The sequence below is a fragment of the Vanessa cardui genome, chromosome 12, assembly GCF_905220365.1.
Source record: "Vanessa cardui chromosome 12, ilVanCard2.1, whole genome shotgun sequence".
Classification (NCBI taxonomy): Eukaryota; Metazoa; Arthropoda; class Insecta; order Lepidoptera; family Nymphalidae; genus Vanessa; species Vanessa cardui.
Window position 1 is genome coordinate 8,039,239 of NC_061134.1, and position 17,203 is coordinate 8,056,441.

At 31.2% G+C, this 17,203-nt stretch overlaps 1 protein-coding gene across 1 annotated transcript; it reads left to right on the forward strand.

Moving 5' to 3' along the window:
- Positions 1 to 1,608: 1,608 nt before the first annotated feature.
- LOC124534086 (replication protein A 70 kDa DNA-binding subunit) lies at positions 1,609 to 16,962 on the forward strand. Its single transcript, XM_047109754.1, has 11 exons — positions 1,609 to 1,896; positions 2,853 to 3,100; positions 3,320 to 3,577; positions 4,102 to 4,264; positions 4,477 to 4,681; positions 5,106 to 5,218; positions 5,297 to 5,368; positions 14,777 to 14,931; positions 15,532 to 15,790; positions 15,895 to 16,089; positions 16,589 to 16,962. The coding sequence occupies exons 1-11, from the start codon at positions 1,864 to 1,866 to the stop codon at positions 16,697 to 16,699; spliced, it is 1,812 nt and encodes a 603-aa protein (XP_046965710.1). The 5' UTR covers positions 1,609 to 1,863; the 3' UTR covers positions 16,700 to 16,962.
- Positions 16,963 to 17,203: the final 241 nt, after the last annotated feature.

Below are 17,203 nucleotides of genomic sequence, written 5' to 3' on the forward strand. Positions count from 1 at the left end.
TAAAAATTATGTTTTGTTGTATCTCCACGTTTTAGAACATTCTGATAGCAACCACAGCTAGTATCAGAATACTTGACGTGGATATTTCGAACCTTATTCAGTTCCGCAGTCAATTGAAACGCAAAGTCAAATTGGCATAAAAAAGCTCGATGTGATCAGCAAGGCAAGACAGTATTTCACGCCTAAGACTATACAAGGTGAAAATTCTGCCCCACATAGAATACTGCTCTAACCCTTATGGGGGTGCTCCTCAGTACCAGCTTCTTCCATTTGACCCTTCCGAACAAGCCCTTTAAGACCTGCTTGTATCTTTCGTTTTGCATAGAGTTGTTGTATCACTCTGCATCTCTTACCGATTTTTTGACGGGAAATGTTCGCATTAATCCCATCTGCTGAATTTCACCTTCGGACATCTTTTCAAAATTCAAAGTGACACCCGTGCCGCCTTGATGTCCGAAAATCCACAACAGCGCGATTTAAACACATTTTATACCTCACACAACCATTCTGTGAAACCAGCTTTCGCCGGTAGTATTTTCGAACCTTAAAAGCCGGCAACGCGCAATGGCGTAGCTAGTTAAGGAAGGGCCCCTGTGCGTAGAAAAAGAATCGGGCCCTCACCCCCTCTATCCCATTCTTCATTAACTAATAATTACCCATTAAAATTATAGATACCAAATAAGAAATATTGTGCGCATGGTCGTGATTTTCTAACTTCAGAAGCTTAAGGTATGGTTTAAAGGGGCCCCTGGACTCCGGGGCCCTGGTGCACTGCACCTCCTGGCCCTACGATAGCTACGCCCCTGGCAACGCGCCTTCAAGCTCTCCGACGTTGGCGTGGCGTCTATGGGCAGTGGTAATAACTTTCCATCAGGTAAGCCTCCTGTTCGATTGCCCCCTATAAAATAAAAAAGTCCTCGGTTGTCTTTTGTATAAATTTTTATAAATTATGTAAAATTTTGCTATATTTATGCTCATTTTAAAATAAACCTGGTACTTTTTATTTCTGGACCTCGAAGCACTACTCCCCCCCCCCTCACCCCTGAAATGAAATCCTGGCTACGGCCCTGTCGTATCGTCCTACGTAATAACGATACGAGATTGAAGCTTCGTGATGACTAAATTTTCATGTAATAAAAATGAAGTAATCGTTTTCAAATATTATTCATTTGTATTGGTAGAAATGTAGGCGTTTTCTTACGATGAACAAATTATAAATGTACGGCGTACGCTATAATTATGTTATTGGTTAACTCTATTTTTTGTTTTTGGAAATACTGACACATTTAAAAATAAAATTCATTGCGGCAAAAAATAAATAAATGTTGTTTTCGAGAAGTTACTTCAAGTAAGCTAGTAACCAGAACCCTAACAAATATTATATCTTAGTTGTGACTAAGGTTGGAGATGAAAAGAATGTTTAAAATTTTCCATGGTAAATAAGTTTATGGGCGATGGATATCATTAACCATCATATCTGCCCTCCCGTCCATAAAAAATATTCCATGATATATATTGTTTACTGCTCAATATCGCCTACACGAATTCTAGATTAAAGCTGATTGTATACTCTTTTTTAGTCCTTTATTATACGAAGTAGCTTTTTTGCAAAAATATTGTTAAAAAAAGGTATATTCAAATTTGGGGTAAATATAAAATCATCTGGCAGCACCAAGTTCAAAAAGTATAGAGTACAGAAAGTGTTAAAACTTTTAATTTAAAGATATGTCAAGTTTGAAGTGTTCGCTTCGGTTAATCAAAAAATTATATTGTTGTATTTTCGCAAAGTGTTAGAATCGTTTCTTCCATATTGAATAATTGTAATAACCATTATTATTTTCATGATATTTAAAATTATTAGCAATGGATTTTAAACTGTCTAATGGATCTCTTGAGGTAAGCAAAAACACGTTAAAACATGTTTTTAAACCATGGTCACAACATCTACCGGTATAACATTATATTTTAGCATGCCGCTTTACCACAACAAAATTGTGTAATAGGTTAATATACTGGAATATTTCATCAAATTGGATGTTATTTATCTAGAAAGGAATTATTTCGTAAACTATGTTCGCTTATTGGATGGTTTATTTGTTAAGATATTACAATGATAACCAAAATTTGTGTTTGCACCTAATTCGTAAAAACGTTTACATAAAATTGATACGTTTATTTATAACTTTCTTGTTTGTCTAGAGGCTATAGGGTTTCAGGTCCTGACTCCTGCTTAAAATGTAATCTCAAATGAGTCTAATAAAAACTTGTGAGATGTTTTTGCCCAAGATGCTAGCCTGAAGTCGCATGAAAATTTCACATTCAGTTTTAATTCTAGCAGGTAGTCTAGAGCCTAATAGTTGTCCAATTATATTAGATAGTAATCCAATATGAGTTCACCTACCTTTGGATTATGAGAATCAAAGATAAGTTAGTGCGCCTGAGTTTGTGTGTGTATAATGTATATTATCAACAAATTCATTGAATTTGGCCAATTTAATGTCAATTTGGGTGTGGATGTGATCTGCTATGCCAATTCAGACATTTGAAAATCCAGATATGCAATTAACATTACATTTAAATATAAACATACTAAGCAAATCAAAACCTAAAATAATTCAACTCCTAGGTCAACAAGATCTATTCCAGTAATTAGTAGCTTTTTTCATGAACACTAACCACACTTTCAAATTTTATACTACAAAAATCTTTTCATACTACATTAAATTTGTGAAAATGAAGTACTATAATTTACATACTATGGTAGCAAATTATAGTTCAAAACAACTAATCAAAACTGGCCTATTGTAGAAATATACAAGAGGTTAATAAACAGTTTTATTTTTTTTAAATAGATTATCATGAATGGTGGGGTTTATGAAAAACCAGTAATGCAAGTACTGGGCAGCAAAAAAATTCAAGGAAGTGGTGCCAATGAGAGATATAGGCTACTAGTGTCCGATGGTAAACATTCTCACAGCTTTGCTATGCTGGCAACACAGTTGAATGACAAACTTATAACAGGAGAACTCTCCGACTACTCAGTAGTACAAATTGATAGATTTGTTACTTCAGTATTGAAAAGTACTGGAAAGGGAGAAAAGTAAGTTCTGTTAACTGCGATAAATTGTATTAAATTTAAAAATAATCAAGCTTTCTTAACTGGTGCATAGTTAGCAATAACTTGGTACTTGATCAGATAATGGAACAGTTGTTTGAATTAATAAGTAATACATAAAAGTAACAAAAATGTCTATTTTTATATTTTGTAAGCAATTATTTTATTTACAAATTAAACTAATAAAATATATATTTGTTTTAGACGAGTGATGATTATTTTAGATATAACCATCTTAGCACCAGGCACGGAAGTGGGTAAAAAGATAGGAAATCCACAATCATGGACAGAGGAGTCTGCATCTTCAGCTCCAGCGCCAAGTCCCATTAAGCCGGCACCTAAACCCAGCCCAATGACCTCAAACAATTTCCCTAAACCTTCAGCTGGTGCAAATTTGAATTCTAGCCTTCTCGGTTCTCAAATGACTCATCCCATTGCTAGTCTGAGTCCTTACCAAAACAAGTAAGCAAAATTATAATTATTTATGCAAATAAACTCCTTAATATTTTCCATTCATAACATGATGATGGATTTAATTTGTTTTCATAATGTTCTAATTACTTTAAAGAGGTGGTAAATTAAAGAATAAAAATATTAAAAAAAATAATTACTATTGCATATTTGCTGCTCATCAATGAATGTTTGATTAATCTATAAGAATGTCTCTTATAGTAAATTTTATAACAGCTTAACCAAATATATTAAATATCAATTTTTTTTGTCTCTAAATTGGCTGCCCACCTCATTCACAGTGTTTTAGATAGTGGGATTTAAAATATATACTTACCAGTAAGGTGATCATCATTCTGCTTTTATTTTGTCAGGAAGTATTTCAAATTTGTCCATTGGAAAATGTTGTTATTAAAACTGCTTCATTAATTGCTTTCCTATCAAACTGGATGTTGATTATTGATATTATACAAATGACATTTTAAAATTTAACATATCTATAAAATACTGATAATATAGTATTTATTTTTCTGTAGGTGGGTCATAAAAGCAAGAGTCATGAATAAATCTGCAATACGTACTTGGAGCAATGCAAAGGGTGAAGGAAAACTGTTCAGCATGGACCTATGTGATGACAGTGGTGAAATCAGAGCGACTGCTTTCAGAAATGAATGTGAAAAATTCTATGATATGATACAGGTGATTTTATATTCAGTTATGATTATGGTGTTACTAACAGCAATTCTCGCTATTTTTGTGTTTGGATTGAACGGGGAAATGTCATAAGGACATCTCAATTCCTGATATTCATATGTTTATTGATGGCAGTGACCACTAACTACCAAGCAGACCAATGATAGTGTAGACTAATATTCCTAGCCTTAATAAAAAAAATTAAACTATTTTTTCAGATTGATAAAGTTTATTATATTAGTCGTTGTCAACTAAAGACAGCTAATAAACAATTTAGCAGTTTAAAAAATGATTATGAGATGACCTTTACGTCAGATACCGTCGTGGCAGAATGTACAGAAGACATATCTACTGTTCCCACCGTTAAGTACGACTTCATGGCCATTAGTGACATTGCTAATAAAAGTCCAGATACAATTCTGGGTAAGTTGTCTTCCTAATATTGGTCATGTATAATATGACACAACTTAGATGTCGCATCGGCAAAATTCGTAAAACCGACCACATCCGAATTAGGTACGCTATCCCAAATTATCAATATTTATTATATGCGAATACGATCTTTGCACAAACGTAATAACTTGTGATATCATATGACGTAATATATTCGTCAATTTGACGCGTCGATTTACATGCACTTGCTGTCTCTGACGCGTGAATCTATAGCGACGAATAGAGTCGAATGGCGCGATAGGGAGCTATTTCTATTGGTTGTGTAAATCGACAGTAATCGGTATTATTTTCATTCCATTGTATTTTCCGATGCTACATCTAATTTGTATCGTACTATAACTGTATATTATAATTTTGTTTAATTTCTTATATTGAAATATATTTTATTTTTCAGATACTATTGGAGTTTGCAGGGCAGCTTCTGATTTACAAGAGCTTACAGCAAAGAGCACTGGGAAATTATTGAAAAAAAGAGAAGTTACACTAGTTGACCAATCGGGATCTGCAGTATGTGGTGTTTTATTACCTGATTTTTTGAAATTTGTTAATATCCATTAATTCCTTTTTCATGTCTGAATTTTCCAGATAACATTAACTCTATGGGGTAATGAAGCAGAAAATTTCGATGCCAACACAAATCCAGTTATAGCTGTGAAGGTATATGTTACATTATTTATATCACAGAGTAACTAGAACAGTTATTTAAAATATATATTTCTGACAAATACTTATATTATAGTCATACAATATCTACTTGTAAATAAATGCTAGTATAACTGTGAGTTTTAAAAGGAATATATTAATTCCGAACACCAGATCTGACGTGCTACTAATTGAATATTATATATATAATCTGTTAAATTTAACCAGTTATGTATTGAATAGGCTATTTGACTGGTTTATAAAATCCCTTTTATATTATTTAGTAGAAGTTAAGGAGCTCAGTAAAAGTTATGTTTTTTATTTCTAATACATATTTTCCGAAATATATCATATTAAAAATTCCACATTTAAATAGCGCGCAAAAACGTTACTTGGACAATATGGCGCTGCAATGGGGTCGATGACGTCACTTTCCTGTATTTTAATCTGTGGTACATTGTAATGTAAAAATTTTGAAGGGGGGCCAATTGTAATATATAATTGGCTAAAAATAAATTTAAATTTAAAAATTTTAATTTTCTTCGAGGCAAACTAAAAATGCGGTAGAGCTGGAAAAGGTTTTTAAATTAAACAAATCCTCGAAAGAAAGTGCTCCGGAAGTCAGTTAAATAACCCTTCAACATTACAAGTAGATTTACAGAAAAGGCAAATCTAAGATATAAATTAATTTATTCAAACAAAAAAATATGTCAAAATAATTTTAACAATTAAAAAATCTTAAAGTAACAACAGTAACAAAATCGGGCGCCTGGATGTTTACATCCATTTAAATTCACTAATCTTAATTAAATATTTACTTATTGTAAATGTTTTAAAGTTAGCAAAAAATATTTTAAAGTTAGACTAAGTTATGTAATAAAAGTTACAAACAAGTCAAAAATGAAGTTTAAATAATGTTACAATAATGTATAAATATCCTTAAAAAAAAATGTTTGAATGCCAAATTTTCATAAAGTTATAAAATCTATACTAAATCCCACGAAGTTCCAAAGTTGCGGTAAAATAAATATGTAAAAACTACATAGCGAAATCCAGAGGTTAAATAATTGTTATAAAGTTTTCACTTCCTTTACGGTTTCTAAAATTTAATCTTCAAAATATCCAAAGAAATAAAGTTCATAAGTTCTTCAAAAAGCGTTGAAAATAATCCACTCGAAGATACAACGAAAGAAAATAATTCGAGGAATAATCCACGATAACACAGTTGTAGAAAATAACTGTAGAAAATAATGGTAGAAAAATACCAATTGAAAATAACCATTGAAAATAACTGCAAAAGAGAAACAATTCTAATTAGAACCTAACACGAATTTCGAATATCTATAGTTTCACTTTAATAATTCAACCAACTTACCCGGTCAATCCCGGTTATTTTCCAAAAATAACAAAATGCATCATGGGAAATATTCTAAAGATTCCCTGTAAAGAACCACAATCGTTGTTACGAAACCGAACAATTGAAATAAATTCAAATTTCGAAGAAAGTTTTTCGACTTACCACGAGGCGACAAATATCCAAATTTATTTTTGTAATCCGACATGGATTTACTTCCAATTATTTAAATTAAGACATATCGTGCCTTAAAACTTCAATTTTCAACAATATTCAATAGTTTAAACCAAATAAAAGTTACAAACACTTTGAAAATAATTTAGCGTCACATTTCGACTTAAAAGGCGGAAGGAAAGTGAGGTCTTAGACAAATGTCAAAGATCATCTCAAAGATAATATAAAGATAATAAATCACAATTAGGTCAGGAACGCATAATGCATAAAAAGTGCATTTTTATTTTAAATGTCAAATTTAGCGGTATTTTTAAATTACGCATAAACATAGCCTTAGAAATGGTTGTCAAAGTCAAATGACAGATGACATCCGATAACCTATGTTAGAAATTTAATATTTTTTTTGACGAAATTATTTAAAAATGGATGAAACATGTAACGTGCGCCACAATTACGTTACATTACCCCCCAACCAAAAAATAAAAGAGGAGCTCAACCTGAGAGACTCTTTTATTCGACTCTACAAAAGAGGTAGAGACCGACTCTATCAATCAAAATATTAGTGACATAACAAATAGTAACTCTACAAAAGTTAGTAAAATATGGAAAACAACAAACCATAACATTTCTAAAAAAATCAAATCAAAAGTAATAGTTAAACACTACCCTAGAGATGAGAACTCTAATATTGTCTCACTCGAAAGCAAAAAGTTGTCTTAAAAACTTAACTTTATTCAGAAAATGTGATAAGTAAAAGTAATTATCAGACACCTTAACCTTGGAGATGAGGACTCAATATAGCCTCACTCGAAAGCAATGAGCTGTCTAATAAAACTTGTTTCATTTATAGTAGGAAATTATAAAGTATTACCTTACTCGAAAGATGGAAAATATTTTTTTTTTTAATAAAATGTTGGGTCTACGGAACATACACTAATTGGCATACCAAGAACACCAACCTCAAAATGGTTTCAAATAAAAACAAAAGATATGACTAACGTGGCCGACGCAACTCAATACGACTTTCCGAACACGAGAGCATACAAAAATAGTTCTAACTGTGACCGACTCTACACCATCAGCTTTTCGAACACAGTTAAACAAAACTTCCAAAAAATGGGTGTCTGTGACCGGCTCAACACCACCAGCTTTCCGAGCACAGAACAAAGTTACCAAAAAATATTCCTGTGACCGGCTCAACTCCACCAGCTTTCCGAGCACAGAACAAAACAACAAACAATTGTTCCAAAAAAAAATGTTATTGGAAAATTCACAAAATTGGAATATCCAAAACAAAACCAAGCTGGACTAAAGTCATAGGCAATAATCCAATATGAAGGATTATTTCTATAAAACTTCAACCAAAAATAACTTATTACTAAAATATGTAATAAGGTTCTACACAAATATCAAAAATTTTATGTACAAAACACACAAACAAAATGTTATATACAAAAGTATAAACACAAAAATATTGCAACAATATTCAAAAAATATTACAAAAAAATGTATAAGATCTTATGAGTCAAAAGAAATATTCGGAAATATTTTTGTATGGAATCCAAAATGTCCTAAGTTAAATTTAACGAAAATATATTTGTAGAAATGATATTCAAATAGGAATCCTATCACTCAATCTACTCACAAGTTCAGGGCTAACTCTGTCATACTTCTCGCTCATTCTTCTCTAACAATGCCCTTTTTATTCCAAATCCAAATATAAATCTACAAATTATTTTTGATTTAATCCAAAACTATATTTTAATAATATCTTTAATATGGTAACGACTAACAGTACCTTTTTCTAAATCTTTTAATATATAAACATTATTAGAAATTTTCTCTATTATTTGAGATTTTATAAACTTAGGAGCAAGTTTAGCCGAAAAATATTGAGAAGCACTAGACAAGATGAAATTTCTTCTCCAAACTATATCACCTGACTCATAGGAAATGACTTTCCTTCCTTTATTATAATATAAAGCATTCTTTTTATAAGCTTTAAATAAAGATTTGGTTACTAAATCAAAAATTGAACTTAAGGAATCTAAACTTTGTGCATAAGTTCGACAATTACCAAATTCGAGTTCATTCAAATTTGTAAAAGAATTACTGAAACGATGTAATGAAGCATCAATTATGACTTCACGACCAAACATAAGAAAATTGGGAGTAAATTCAGTAGCTAAATTAATACTGCTATTCAAAGCTAATTGAACATGACATAAAAATTTTGACCAAGTTCTATGATCATCATGAACAAAACATGCTATGCAAGTTTCTAACGTTTTATGATAACGTTCAACTGGATTATTTTGAGGTGTATATAAAGTATTATAAAATATTTTATTAATATTAAAGCTTTTCAAAAATTGTACAAAGTTTTTAGAAGTAAATTGAGTACCATTATCACAAATTATGATTTTTGGACAACCAAATTTAAGAAAGATATCCTTTTCTAAAAATCTACATATGGATTTTGTGGTAGCATTACTTAATGGATTTAACCAACAATACTTAGAAAATACATCTAATACTGTGCAAATATATCTGTGTCCAGAATATGATTTTGGCAATGGACCAACTATATCAATAGATAGCATAACCATAGGTTGAGAAACAATCTTTTGATTTGTCATTATACCAAAAGGTGGAGCATTTGAGTGCTTATAAGCTTTACAAGTTTCACAATTTGAAATATAATCTTTTACATCTTTAAACATATTAGGCCAATAATAGTGGATTTTTAACTTATTTAAAGTTTTATGAATACCTAAATGACTTGAATCTAATGAATCATGATCATTACGAATAGTATCTAATACATTTTCTTTTGGAATAACAATTTTCCATGCTAAATTACTTTGCAATTGAAATTTGGGTTTACAAAATCTATAAAGAACTTTGTTTTCAACTCTATATTTTTTATATCTTAAGGGAAATTTTTGACAACCTATAAATATATTTTTGTACCAAGGATCTTCAATTTCTTCATCAGGATGGGTTATCTCTGATGGAATATCAATAGCATTAATTTGAATACGAGATAAAGTATCAGGCACAACATGTAAATTACCTTTTTTATGAATTATATTAAAAGTAAATTGAGATATACGAGCAGCCCAACGCGCTAAGCGTCCGCTTGGATTATTTAAGCGTAATAACCACTTTAAACTAGCATGATCTGTTATCACAGTAAATTCCATACCTTCAATATACGGTCTAAAATGTTCGATAGAGTCTAATATAGCAAGAAGTTCTTTTTCAGTAGTACTATAATTAATTTCACATTTATTAAATGTTCTAGAATAAAATGCAACAGGATGTTGATTATCTTCATCATCTTTTTGACATAAAACACTACCAACAGCATAAGAGCTAGCATCACAATGCAGGAAAAATGATTTGTTAAAATCTGGACAAATTAGTACAGGAGCTGTTAATAATGCTTGTTTAAGTTTTACAAAAGAGTTCTCGCAATCTGAATTCCATTCTACGGCACGTTTACTATTACGACTACCGCGAGTTAGATTAGTTAAAGGAGTAGCAATATCAGCAAATTTTTCTATGAATCTACGATAATAAGAACACATACCAAGAAAACTACGTACTTGTTTTACAGTTGTAGGACGAGGAAAATTTTCTATTACAGACAACATAGAAGGATCTGTATGTAAACCATTGCTATCGACAACGTAGCCTAGATAACATAGACGTTCTTTACAAAATTCACATTTTTTCAAATTAATAGTTAAACCAGCATCTTTTAATTTATGATAAATTTTACTTAATAGAGTTAAATGAGTTTGAAAATCACTAGAGATGGCTATTAAATCATCCAAATATACAAAAACATTAGAATCGAATTCTACACCAAAAAGTTTGTCTACTAATCTTTGTAGTTCAGCGGGAGCATTAGTTAAACCGAAGGGCATACGAACGAATTCGAATAATCCCTTTCCAGGAATTACGAAAGCAGTCTTCTCTCTGGAAGTTTCTTCTAAAGGAATTTGCAGAAAAGCTTTAGACAAATCAATTGCTGTGATATACTTAGCACCACGCAAATTATCCAAAATCCGCGACGTGTAAGGAAAGGATAAGCATCTTTAATAGTGACAGAATTTAATTTTCTAGAATCTAAACATAATCTTATACCACCATCTTTTTTTGTGACAGCTAAAACTGGAGAACACCAAGGAGATTTAGAAGGTTGAATAATACCATCCCTAAAAGCAAAACTTGAACTTCATCATAAAGTTCTTTTTGTTTAGCAGGACTAATAGGCCAATAACGTTGTTTAATAGGTTCACCAACAGTTATAATTTTATGCTTAGTTAAATGTGTTAATCCTAAACCTTTCTTTTCATAAGAAATATCTTCAAAAAGTTTTATAATATTATTTAATTGTTCTTTTTCAGAAGAAGAAAGTTGAACTACAGAAGTTACAGAATTTACAATTATTGAATTCTTATTTTCAAAAGTTATATTTTTAAATAATTCATGAGCTAAATTAAATGCGAGCCAAAAATCGAATCCTAGAATAATTTCTGGATTTAGTGAGGGAACTACCATGAATTCTACAATGCGAGTTACATTGTCACAAGTAATTGGAATATCTATAGTACCTAAAACGTCTTGTGAACTACCATCAGCTGTACAAGCTTTATAACTACTAGTCTTAAGTTTGAATCCTAAATTGAGAAATTGTAAATGACTATTACAGCCTAGTACGCTTTTATTAGCACCACTGTCCAATAAACCTGTAAATGATTTACCACAAACTTGAAATTTTAAAAATGGACCTGTGTCGCTATTTTTTGTAAACAAAATGGGAGCAAATTTATTCATTGAGAAAAATAGTTTTAAATAATTACACCAATTAGAAAAGTCTTCACGAATTTCAGAAGCATTAGGTTTAGAAATTTTAATATTTGTCAGATCAACTGATTCTTTATTAAGGACCTGTGTCTGACAAAACCTTACTCGTTTTTTGGAACGGTACAATTATTGCAAAATTTAGTGATAACATTTAATTTACCACATTTAAAACATAAAGTGCCTGGAATCTTTTTACACTGTTTATAAGTATGTCCAATTTCTTTACATTTAAAACAAGTTAATGTTTGAACTGAATTAATATGTTTATTCTTGAATTCTGAGTTATTATAACTATGTTTATTATTTAATATGCGAAATTCATCAATCTGTTTTGAAAGTTTTACTAAATCATCAATATAATTTATTGAACGACCTACCAAATGAATAGAGTAGCTAGGCAGCATGTTATGTTTCAATATTTCTAATAAAGTATGTTCAGATAAGGGATAAGTTAGTCTATTTGACATATCTACAATTTCAATAATAAAATCTGATAAAGTTTCAGTTTGCTTTTGTTTTCTAATTCTTAAATTGTATTCAAGTTGATAATCAAAATCTAGTTTGTCAAAACGCTTTAGTAATTCTATTTTAAGATGTTTCCAAGAATTAAGTGAACTACGTATAGATCTAAACCAATTGAGAGCAATGTCAGTTACTACTTCAGTAAAGCATGGCAATATTTGGTCATCACTAATTTCTCGACTCACACAGTATTCTTCAAATGTTAACAAAAATTCACGTATGCATGTTTTACCATTAAATTTATATTTAAACTTAGACAAATCTACTCGTTTATAGTATTGAGGTTGTTTATTATTCATAGATAAAGTGTTGCTAAAAAATTGTGGCAAGTCTGCCGACAAGTCTACTATATCATTAGAAGCAGAAGGCTTCGCCTGAGAAATATTCGTCTCTAACATCTGAGAATGTTCTACATTAATTATATTAGGAGTTAAATTTTTATCACCGCTATCATCAATAGATGGTTTAAGAGTTAATTCATCTCTGTCAGTCATGGTTATGTCCTAGAATAGAATTGATAATGGAACGAAAAGCTTTACTTCAAAACATAAAAAAGTTATAAACTTGGCATTCAAATTACATAAATACTTAACATTAGTATTTAGTACAAAATTATTCTAACAAAAATTATACATATGTAAATACATAGTACATATTCAATACTAGACAAGAGCTGCAATTGTAATTCAGGTCCCTGTTCGGGCGCCAATTGTAATGTAAAAATTTTGAAGGGGGGGCAATTGTAATATATAATTGGCTAAAAATAAATTTAAATTTAAAAATTTTAATTTTCTTCGAGGCAAACTAAAAATGCGGTAGAGCTGGACAAGGTTTTTAAATTAAACAAATCCTCGAAAGAAAGTGCTCCGGAAGTCAGTTAAATAACCCTTCAACATTACAAGTAGATTTACAGAAAAGGCAAATCTAAGATATAAATTAATTTATTCAAACAAAAAAATATGTCAAAATAATTTTAACAATTAAAAAATCTTAAAGTAACAACAGTAACAAAATCGGGCGCCTGGATGTTTACATCCATTTAAATTCACTAATCTTAATTAAATATTTACTTATTGTAAATGTTTTAAAGTTAGCAAAAAATATTTTAAAGTTAGACTAAGTTATGTAATAAAAGTTACAAACAAGTCAAAAATGAAGTTTAAATAATGTTACAATAATGTATAAATATCCTTAAAAAAAATGTTTGAATGCCAAATTTTCATAAAGTTATAAAATCTATACTAAATCCCACGAAGTTCCAAAGTTGCGGTAAAATAAATATGTAAAAACTACATAGCGAAATCCAGAGGTTAAATAATTGTTATAAAGTTTTCACTTCCTTTACGGTTTCTAAAATTTAATCTTCAAAATATCCAAAGAAATAAAGTTCATAAGTTCTTCAAAAAGCGTTGAAAATAATCCACTCGAAGATACAACGAAAGAAAATAATTCGAGGAATAATCCACGATAACACAGTTGTAGAAAATAACTGTAGAAAATAATGGTAGAAAAATACCAATTGAAAATAACCATTGAAAATAACTGCAAAAGAGAAACAATTCTAATTAGAACCTAACACGAATTTCGAAAATCTATAGTTTCACTTTAATAATTCAACCAACTTACCCGGTCAATCCCGGTTATTTTCCAAAAATAACAAAATGCATCATGGGAAATATTCTAAAGATTCCCTGTAAAGAACCACAATCGTTGTTACGAAACCGAACAATTGAAATAAATTCAAATTTCGAAGAAAGTTTTTCGACTTACCACGAGGCGACAAATATCCAAATTTATTTTTGTAATCCGACATGGATTTACTTCCAATTATTTAAATTAAGACATATCGTGCCTTAAAACTTCAATTTTCAACAATATTCAATAGTTTAAACCAAATAAAAGTTACAAACACTTTGAAAATAATTTAGCGTCACATTTCGACTTAAAAGGCGGAAGGAAAGTGAGGTCTTAGACAAATGTCAAAGATCATCTCAAAGATAATATAAAGATAATAAATCACAATTAGGTCAGGAACGCATAATGCATAAAAAGTGCATTTTTATTTTAAATGTCAAATTTAGCGGTATTTTTAAATTACGCATAAACATAGCCTTAGAAATGGTTGTCAAAGTCAAATGACAGATGACATCCGATAACCTATGTTAGAAATTTAATATTTTTTTTGACGAAATTATTTAAAAATGGATGAAACATGTAACGTGCGCCACAATTACGTTACAACATATAGCAGAAAAGCAAAGTTTACAAGAAAGTGACTTCATTATAAGCCCGGCCAATCAGGAGCGTTTTGTGTCACGTGACAAACGTTTGAAAAAATGCATTTTTATTTATTGATTTTTGAATAAATTAAGTATTATTTTCAACTTTCGTTTGTAAATAACCATTTTTAAACTCACTGATTAAAATAATTCACAATTTATTTTTCGCATTGTCAAATAGCCTATTGTAGTTAATTTGAATTGAATATTCCTAAGGGCGCCCGATTAGCAGAGTTCAATGGCAGCAAGTCGCTATCGTGTCTCGGGAGCACCATGCTGCGGACCAACCCGGACCTGCCCGACGCGCACCGCCTGCGCGGCTGGTACGACCACGGCGGCGCCTCCGCGGAGCTCGTCAACATCTCCGCCAGGTAACAACGTCGACACTTCGCTTTCAATAAAAAATGCAAGCTGTCCATATACACCTTTTTGATGTTTTATAACAAACATAAAATAACTATGTTTGAAAATAATTAAATAATAAGAAATAAAATTGTTATTACAAATCCCGTCTAATAAGGCAAAAAATATATTAATAACATTATATCAAAGTTAAAACCAAAAACAAGTAAACAAAAAGAAAAGAGCGAGAAGCATAAATATGAGACAATATGAGACAACATCACATACATTACTCTGATCCCAATGTAAGTAGCTGAAGCACTTGTGTTATGGAAATCAGAAGTAACGACGGTACCTACCACAAACACCCAGACCCAAGACAACATAGAAAACTAATGGTAATCTACATTGACTCGGCCGGGAATCGAACCCGGGACCTCAGAGTAGCGTACCCATGAAAACCGGTGTACACACCACTCGACCATGGAGGTCGTCAAAATATGATATATATGATATATTTTTAGCATTTTCATTCGTAAGCCGCGTAAAAGTCCAACTAGTTAACATTAATCCAATTAGTTAATTTTTTGTTTCATTTTAACTTATATATTATAATTGTAATATTTCAGAGTGGGCGGTTCATCAGGGGTTAGTGGCGAGTGGATAACGTTTACGGAGGCAGAAGCGCGAAAACTGGGCAGCGGTGAAAAGGGCGACTACTACAACTTGTTGGGGGTGCTTACATTTACATTCGCTGACAATGCTGTATATAAGGCTTGTCCACAAGAACAATGCAACAAGAAGCTGGTGGACCAAGAGAATGGCCTGTTCCGATGTGAAAAGTGTAACAGAGAATATCCGAATTATAAATACAGGCTGCTTCTGGGGGTAAGTTACTTTAATGATTTAAACAAAACTTATCAACATGAGATCATAAAGTATTGTATCATTTGTCAACGAGCAAGTTAATATAATTAAAAACTGTTTTCCAGGCAAATGTCTCGGACCCTACTGGTGACCAAAGAATAACAGCGTTCAACGAGGCCGCTGAGTCGATGCTTGGAAAATCCGCCGAAGAAATAGGTCGCATGTCAGAATACGACAAGAACGGATATTCGCAGTTGTTCGATGAAGTCAAATTTAAAACTTTCGTCTTTAAATTTAGGACTAAAATGGAAACTTATAGCGTAAGTCTCGACGTTTACTTTTTTATGTATTCATTATCTTTTATATATATTTCAATAGTATTCTCAGTAGGAAACAAGCTGAGATGGCCCAGTGATTAGAACGGGTACATCTTAACCGATGAGTTCGGGCTCAAATCCAGGCAAGCACCACTATACATATGTGCTTAATTTGTGTTTATAATTCATCTCGTGCTCGGCAGTGAAGGAAAACATCGTGAGGAAACCTGCATGTGTCTAATTTCATTGAAATTCAGCCACATGTGCATTCCACCAACCCGCATTAGAACAGTGTGGTGGAATATGTTCCCTAACCCAATGGAATCAATGGGAGAGGAGGCCTTAGCCCAGCAGTGGGAAATTTACAGGCTGATATTTACTTTTTTTTTACTCAGTAGAAATATATTCAATTAATGTACTAATTTTAATGACGATCTAATATGATGCTTGACGTCAGAAAGTATTAACTTATATATTATTTATAAATTGCCTTTTTAAACAGGATGAAGCCCGTCTGAAAACGACCGTAATGAGTGCTCAGCCAGTTGATTACAAGGATGCAAATGCTCGACTTATCAAAAGTATTAAAGCTTTGAGTGGAATTGAAGTGTAATTATATAATAATTTATTTCGAAATTCGTGAAAATTGTTATGTGATGTTAACATTGTAAGTAATTAAGTTAGTAATAGAAATCTCCATGTTATGTTTTTTCATAGACAAACATCTAAAAATGATAGTTATTCAGTCTCACAATTTTTTAATAAGTTTTTTATACATTATGAATGCCAAATTATGATTATAATTAACAACTTTTTCGTTCAATACTTAATTATAAGGTTATTCCTGAACTAAAAAATATATTTTCGTAACATGTTTCTTGTACTATTATTTTCTATCCTTGCAATATTACAACATCAAAGTATTAGGGCTACCAGGAGAGCCATCATATTTTATACGGCTGACTCAGTTAAATTATTTGCTGGAAACCTAACAAAGGACAACAAAAGGTCTGGATCAAATCTTATTACACGAAGTAATAAACTTGTGAAGCAGTTTTAACGTAACAGTTACAAACAACCTTTTTCAAATTAAATCGTTTCCACTTTTTTTAAACAA